The sequence below is a fragment of the Oryzias latipes genome, chromosome 3 (assembly GCF_002234675.1).
Source record: "Oryzias latipes chromosome 3, ASM223467v1".
Taxonomy (NCBI): domain Eukaryota; kingdom Metazoa; phylum Chordata; class Actinopteri; order Beloniformes; family Adrianichthyidae; genus Oryzias; species Oryzias latipes.
The window spans coordinates 34,889,866-34,898,393 of record NC_019861.2 but is presented as its reverse complement, the minus strand read 5'-3'; the positions used below and the strand labels follow the sequence as shown (position 1 = coordinate 34,898,393).

Below are 8,528 nucleotides of genomic sequence, written 5' to 3'. Positions count from 1 at the left end.
CAGGAAGTTGGAAGTCCACCTCCCTACCACCCGAAAGCGGACCACACGAAATCTGTCAAACCTTTTGAACATTGTGGGCCAGATGGCTCCACCTACTTTTATTAAGAGAGATCAAGAAGATTTTAAAAAAGGTGGCATAGGAAGTATAGTTATTCTGACTTCTCTATAGAAGTCTCTGGGATTTTGGCTTCTTGAAATCAGCAGGTGCTTCCAGTTTGGAACACAATAGGGGAGGGGTCACTCAGTCCAGTTCTCACGTACACTCCAGGGATGGAAGTATCGGTAACCAACCATAATTTCTGCAGACGTATGGTCAGCTTGGGAGGATCTTCAAACACGGAAGCCTTTTTACACAGCAGCACAGTTTAAGTACAACTTTTATTAATACTGGAATCATCACAGTGAGTTTTGTTACATTAGCAGTGACCAAAGTTAACAAATGAGGGTCAGGTTTTACAAAAAAAAAGGAAGACAGGAAAGGAAAAGTTATTTTCAAAGATGGAGGCAAAACAACCTTTAAAATCACAATAAATAAAAAAAAGCATTAAAATTCAGAGATAAAAAAGAGAGACAGGACCACAGAGATGGCAGGGCTACCAGGGAGGGACGACAGGAGCTAAAAGTTGTTTATTCAGAAAGATGAAGCAGGTCTCTGTCACAATGCTCTCCTTTGAAGACTGTAGCCCCGTAGAAAACGCCTTAGTGGCGAGATTTGTCAAGATTTCTTTTCAGATGTCGAGGAAGAAGAGAAAGCGAGAGAAGAAGCAGGAGACAGTACTGAGAACAGACAGTAAGACATTCAGTTTGGAGGCTGTTTCGACCACTCTGTTCTGTTTGACAAAAAGTTGCAGCGAGTTACATCACCAGTACCCATGAGGACCTCCATGAACCCTGACGCGGCCGCCGAGACTTTACCTTTGTCGTGTTTGCTTCAGACGAGTGTGTGTGAACGTATGATGGCTTTCTTCAGCAGGAAGGACTGACAGACTGTGAGTGGGAGGTGGAATGGAGGAACAGTAGGGGTCTCGACCATGTGTCTTTGTGCAACAAACACGCTCTCAAGCTCAAACACACTTCAGTGAAAGTCTGGTTTTTTTCTGAAAGGATGTTCAAGAAAAAAACATTTATCAACATGTAATTTACTGCTATTTATAGGTTCTAAAATCCTATGAACAACTTTTTGAACTGTACTTTTATCTAAAACAAAAAAAAGTCCCAACTCACAGAGCTGTTATCCACAAATTTGTACACAGATTTCTAACGGTGAGCTCCTGCTGTGAGCAAATGCTCGCAGTGGAGCCCTTCCAGCTCACTGTAAACCTCAGTTACCACGGAAACGGATATGAGCCTGGTCAATGCTATTCAAGCAAAGGCAAGTTGGTCATCTGAGACATGAGTTATGATTAAATGAGGCTACATCTGGATAAAATGAAATAGCAAGCTCTGTCAGACCAAACAGTTTTTTTCTTCTTCTGTAAAATGAATAATTCTGATTCTTTCTGCATCAAACACAAAACAAGAACTGTTGGGTTTAAACCATTGGCTATATAAGAGAACTGGACCAAGTTAGTGTGATGTCACCTGTAGATAATGACTTACTTCTAGCTCCAACCAAATGAAGTCAATTCAGTTGCCATTTTTTTGCAGTACAGATGCCATAAGATGGGAATTCTTCAATACAGTTTATGGGTTGAACTAAGTTCCAGCCTCTTCTTCTCTACACTGAGGCTGTTTAGGGTCAAATACTTAAATTCTGTTACAAAGGTTCTGGACTGGACAGTCTAAACCAAAGTTCCCCTCTTTTTTTTTTAAAATGCTGATATAAGAGACCCCTCACATGTTCTAATTGGATGTTTTGTCACGATGCAGGCTCACACTTGTTCCCTTAAGCGCCAGTATTGCGACAGATGCTCACTGAGAAACCATCAAAAGTCATATAAGCTGTTCTTGAGATTCTGCCAGAACGATGCCTGAAAAAAAGGCTTCTCACAATTAATTAAAATGTAATCTGGCATTCATTTGGGAGTTGACAGTCTTTGAAATCCATCCGTTAGCCATGAAGACAGCTTCTGTTACTCTGCATTTAAAGACACTCACAGATGATGGCGTGTACAGACAAAATCTTTCGATCCATTTCTCATCAGATTAGAGCTGAGATCAGAGTCCCACATAGACAAACTTCAACCTAAGGAGAATCTCATCATCCAAACTTTGTTACCACAACCTCCTGTTGCACCGGAGCCCTGTGTAAAGTCTGCAAGAGTTTTAGCATCAGAATAGTCCAGAAACTGAATGGGTAGAAATGAAGATCCTTTACATCTGGTTGGTTGCTTTCATGGCACTCTCATGAGAAAACCAAAGACTAATAAAAAGGACCAAACCACCTGCACTTCCAACAACTGCTCATTAGGGGGTGCTATTGCCTAAAAGAGCTCTGACGAGGACAGGAGCAAAAAAAGAGGAAAACCAACTTGCCGACTGTCGTAAATCTGACTGCATCATGTTTACCCATGATGCAGTCCTTCAAATTTTTGTAATCTGTACTTCTCTTCATTTTTTATTTTAATTCAATGCAAATATGTGGTTTATTAGTTTAAACATGTCAAATATAGGAAGTGCGCTCTGACCTGCCAAATGAAGAAAAAAAATCAGAGGAAACAAACTCAGACGATAAAGTGTGAATGCTCTCTTAAAATAATAACATTTTGTTGTGTTTATTAAGTGGTTTATCCCCCACCCAGCATCATGAAACAATAAAGACTGTCTAATTACGAGCATATTCAAGAAGATTTACCAATGAAAAAGTTTTGTTCATTTCATTTCTTTTTTTAACCTGCTGTCGTGGTTACATTTAGCGTTTTCACGACGTCGTCTCCATGTTTGAGCTGAAACGAGTGACATTTGAAGAACTGCGATCATGGTTAATATTAGGAATAAGAGATCTGCTTTAATGAGAAATATCTAAACGCCAGAACTAAAGATTTTAATTGAAAGTTCAGTTTTTAAACTTTTCAGAAAGAAAAATATCATCAAAACGATCATTTTACGTTGAATGTATTGAGTGCAGCTTTTCGGATAAAGAACAAAGGTTTCTGTTTGTGTATACATGCCTGCAAGCATGTAAATATTTAAATGCACTTTGTCATGTGTCTTCACATGTACACCTAGAAAACTGACATGATGACAGAGTTAGATCACAGTTCATTTAACCCTTTAAAACACCACTGTTCTCTGAAATGTATTCATTTCTGTACTGTTAATGAAATATTCAACGCTGCATGTGGTGTTAAATTTGTGAATTCCTAATGAGGCTTCACGAGGTGTTACCAACCTTTTTTTTTCCTTTTTTTTTTTTTTTCCCAGGATGTCACTTCATCTGGCAGATTTCTGTTCAGTCGACAACTGAGCCGTGTAGTTTTGCAGTCGGGGAGGTGGTGCAGCGGTTTCCTGCGCCAAACTCAGAAGAGCAGTGCTGTACCAGCAAGCTGCTTGTCTGTTGCTCTCCAGGAGTTTAAAAAGCGTAAAAAAAACCCCAAAAAACTGCTTTTCCAATTAATAAACCAAATCAAACCTTTCGTTCACCATCTGCACTTGATTATAACAGATTTTTTTGGAGCGTTATGAACGTTGTCTGTGTTAAATGTTTGTTAGAAACGGTTTCCAATTGTTCATTAAAATATCCTAATGTTCCATTTAAAACAGCTATAATTGATAAATAAGGAAGCGGGGTCTCTGGCTGTGTCTACTCACCATGAGAGGAGAGTAAAAATGGAGATATCTAGTCTGCAGACACTCATATTCTCCCCATTCATCCAACATTAATGAAACACTGCTTTATAGTTTGAAGTTATTTTACTTTTACATAAAATAGAAATAATACATTTTACAGTACTGTTGAAGCAAAAAAGTGGTAACTATGAACTATTTGTGCCTGCTTCTCCCTCGATCAGGCAGTGATATTCTCAATCTCCCGTTTGGCTTCTTCCCGTGTCCCTCTTATGGTTAAGCTGCACTTCACTACTGTCATCATTCCTCAATTGTTGTTTTACTGTTTTGTGGCTTGAAGTCCACCGTGAACAAAGCCGGATGAAATTGTGATCAAATCCTTCTGCTGTTGTCCTCTTTAGGGTGTGGATTCTAAAACCACGGTTGATGGTTTTATTTAAACTGTTGGCACCAAACTTGTGTTTTTTTTAGGGGAGGGGTTTTATGTGCTCTCTGCAACATTTTACAGGAACTCAAAATAAAAATATAAAAGAGTCATTATTGTTGTGAAATATTTCATTTATAAATTAGGAGAATAAGGTAACAATATATTAAGTTGGCTAACAACACTGTTGTGCTAATTAATGAAGATTTGGGTTTTAAGCAGCAAAGATGCCTCCTCTTCATTGATCAATAACTACAGCAGCAATGATTACTGATCATTAAACTGTGTTTTTGAGTTAATTTTATATTACATTATTTCTAATGTCTTCACTTTTTTCCCCTTTTTTAAAAAAATAAGTGACTTTAATATGATTAGAAGAGGATTTCATGTTTAGATGTTTTGTGCCAAAACATGACAAATAATGTCTCAGTCACATGGACCCATGCGGGGTTCTAGACAGGACATTCTTTTAGGGGAGCACAAGTGTGTCCTGCAGTTTCCCTGTGGCCCTTTGGACGTCATAAAAATGGAACGTACCATTGTTGTGTGTGTGGTAAGTGTATGGTGAAGTACCTGTAAGGATAATGGTAGTTACACGCACTGATGATGTACGCATGCTGCCGTCTCTTAGACCACACCCTCGTCGTTAGTAAGGTGGGTTTTTAGTGACCACAAACACTGGGTTTGTACGTATTGCTCGTAGGACGTCCATTACACTATGCTTAATTTCCTCTTTTCTAACAGCAAGACTACAATCTTAAAATGTTGTGAGGGTCATTTGCGTGTCACGGGTTTGCCCATTTTTTGCCCGCAGAAGCCCCTAACCACTCGTAAGGGCAGTTGTGACTAAGGAAAGATTTGAAAGCAAAGCCGTATTTAAAGGTTCTTAAACAATGCTCGTAAAGGTAAAGCTGAGCGTTCTGCCATCCACTTTCACTACGAAAACATGTGAAAGACCAGATGTTCTGTGACAAAAACTCTTCCAGTTTTTGCACCACATGAGGTTGAATACAACTTAAAGTCACAGCTGACAGATAATGTGCTTTTAACTCATTTACGTTTTGCTTAAAATAATAGAAAGTAAAATACAGTTGAGAAATGCCCTCCTTACATTTACTGTAACATTGAGAAATAAAAAAATTAAGCATTGAAAGACAATAGCTTTTTCATGAATCTCCACCAAAAAATTTGGCATTGGGTCCGACAACAGTAAAACATCGAAAATGGAACGAGTCAGCCTTAAAAAATAAAAGCCTAAAAACTCTGTCACCTGTAATTATTGTGTAGTTTCACTAATGTGTTGCTTTGAAAACAGCTAAATAGACGTATTACCTCCACACCAGGTGAACAGCTCTCACACCCCTTGCTTTAAATTAATATTTTGGGCCACTTTCCAATCCTGCCTTCTCTTTCACATCTGCTAATCTTCATCACTTCCTCATCATCGCTCTTTTTCTTCCTTAACCGAGTCGTCGCAACAGATCCTTTCTATCACACAGCAAGACTACAGCAACACCTACTGGCTATTTTACATACTCTACCCCATCAAAGTGCTTACAGTTTTCCATTTTACAAAAATTTTCAAACCATTTGACGTACCAAATGGAGACGGGGACAGAGAGACAGACGGACCACGCATCAATTCACAGTCAAGGTGTAATTTAGTCATCCTGATGATTGCCTAAATGGAAAACCTAAAATCCTCCGTCTAAAGCAAGAAAATAAAAGACATTTATTGCTCCATTTCTGATTTAACATCTTCTCTCTGGTTTTAGAAAATATAAATATATGAATATATTTATTTATATATGCCTATATATGCATATATAGACATATATATATAGAGAGAGAGAGAGAGAGACAGAGAGAGAGAGAGAGAGCCTGGATTACTCGTACAGTGGTAACAAGGTAAGGGACGTCACAATATAAACAAGAGAACACACACAGACGACACACAGCAGAAAAAGCCCCGCCTTCGTTGGGTGATCAGCTGTCCTGCAGCAGAGCTCGACCCACCCCCACACGCACTTTTCACAGGCACCCATACACTCAATCGACATTTGTCCATGTGCACATGCAAAAATGCATGCACTCCCTCTGAGGGAGGCGGGAGAGAGGCGGAGCTGGAACGGTTCAATGCCAACGCCGCTTTTTCCAAGAGTCTCATTAGCTCCCCGAACCAGAACCGAAGCTTCAGTCCACTGGGCTTTCAGAGCCTCTGACTCCCTCCTCAGTCTTGCCCCCGTCAGCCTGGTCTTCTGGTATTAGTTGTGGATAAGGACAGGGTGGGGGGCATGTTGGCACAGAACACAACCGTATTCTTTCTTTTTTTTTTTTTATCAAATCTGTGTTTCCTGTGAGTCTCTCCACCCCAGGCTGAGGGTGTACAGAAGACAAACATGCGTCCAACACACACTAGCTATAGTGGCTTGCTAGCAGCCAGTTAATATTAATGATTTACCTTCTGACCGTCAGCATGGGTTAACATTTTTTACGTTTTTTTTCTCATTACATTGTTGACTCTAAAGGTGGTTCTGAGTATCGTTGTTCATGGTCTTGTTTTCATCTTCTGTTCTACTCTAGATTTCCCTACGTGGTTATGTTTGTGTGAATGTACTAGGTGGTTGGGTTACCCCGCATCAATGCCTGGCCCCCGCCAGTAGCAGACGAGCTCCTCTTTCTGCTTTCCCTCTAATCACAAAATGCGAGGAGCTGAGCGGTCGTTGGAGACAGTTTTGCGAAGTCGAACTCCTCTTCTGATAGTAGTCAGCATGTCACCAGACCCCTCCCCCCCCTCGGTCCCTGTCTGAGCGTCAGTGGGAGCTGTCCCCGCAGGAGCTGGGTCGTCTGGGAGGGTGGGAAAGGGAAACTGCCCTTCCCCAAGGGCGTGCGCACTGGCCACCAACTCGCCAATTTTCTCCACCAAGCTGTGCCGGTTGGCCGCGATCATCTGTTCCTCCTCCGATCCGGCTCCGGAGCCCGCCGCCATGGCGAGCCCCCCGTGCTGCTGAGCGTAAACCTCTAAGGCTGCTCCCGACCCCCAGGCGGTGTTGGGCAGGCTGAGGCGCTTGGGTGATGCCTTGACGTAGTCAAAGACCCCTTGCGTGTCCTCAACTCCAGTGAAGAACACGCACTCTTCACTGCCGACGCGAATCGGCACGCTGCCTGTTTGGCCCCCACCTGCACCGGTCGAGTTTGGGGGAACGGTGGGTGTTTTAACAGGCACGATGGGTGGTCGTATGGGAATGGGCCCAGCACTGGATAGCGTGCGCCTCACCCCCGGTTTGGTGGACGGGGTTCGGCGGATGGTGGCAGTGCCGGGAGTCCCTGCTCCTCCTCCCCCCGCTCCGGCTTGTCCCGGCATTCCATGACATCCCGGACCGAGAACCCCGCTGGGCAAACCGGCTGTGCTGGCAGGTCGCTTGGTCTGGATCATCCGCCGGTAGTTCTGGGCTATATTGGAGTGGCGTGGAATGGTGGAGGACTTGTCGAACTCCGTCTGCCCGTCGTCAGGACCATCCGTATCACCGTTCACGGAGTAGCAGTCGTAATCTGAACCTGCTGTCCAATTAGACAGAAAAAAAAGTATTTAGAAACATAAAAAAATAAAAGCAAACACACATTCAAGCAAAAACAGACTTTGTGTTTTCAATTACAGCAAAAACAACATGGCAGAATTTTCATAAAGGGAGGTTTCTGCATTGTTCAAACGTCTGCCAGAGTTGGTTAACTTCATAATCTTAACTAGCACCAGGCTTAAAAAAAAGATGAATAAACTTTTGTCATCTTTGTAACTCTCATTTTTTTTTATTATACGTAGGTCTTTAAAATATAACCTGGTAAAAACAAAAAAAAAACAAAGAAACTATGTAGTTTAGAGATGAAACACAAAGAGAGACAAAACTGTGCATCAAAATGATAAAACACAAATCACAGAATGGTGGCTGATTTTGGATGTAAAGTCCGCGTCACAGCCATTAGGTATGTTCTGGGCATTGTCCTCGTATGAAATTTCGGTCTTTTGCGATACACGCATGATATACATAATTCACAAGTGTTTCTCCACGACCGTTCCACGTATGTCTAACAGACTTTTCACAAAAGTACCACCGAAGTATAACATTCATGGGACATATATTCCTGAACATATCACGTTCAAATTACACAATTGATGCACAAATCACTAATGAATTGCATATGACCAATGCAATAATCATGCACGGTTTACGTAAGATTGGCATATTGTGTGACAGGAATATAAATCGGCTGATCTTTCATTCCTTCATCAGTCAATACCGAGTGGGGGTTCTCTCGTGGGGGCGGTGTTCAGCGCTGCGCAGAAGGCGGGTTGCAGGAGGGGGCTGTTTATGGTGGGCGC

The 8,528-nt window shown here is 41.8% G+C and overlaps 1 protein-coding gene across 12 annotated transcripts in view; it reads right to left on the bottom strand.

Moving 5' to 3' along the window:
- Window positions 1-359: 359 nt before the first annotated feature.
- The window catches only part of LOC101154768 (MTSS1-like protein), a 68,068-nt gene continuing 59,899 nt past the window's right edge, over window positions 360-8,528 (bottom strand). For 6 of the 12 annotated variants that reach the window (XM_023953714.1, XM_023953716.1, XM_023953706.1 and 3 more), the window contains one exon: window positions 360-7,708. In XM_023953714.1, the coding sequence (XP_023809482.1) occupies window positions 6,846-7,708 (863 nt within the window). In that variant the 3' untranslated portion in view covers window positions 360-6,845. Of the gene's footprint in view, window positions 7,712-8,528 lie in introns of all 12 variants that reach the window. The other 6 variants (XM_023953707.1, XM_023953709.1, XM_023953710.1 and 3 more) reach the window with 1 other exon arrangement.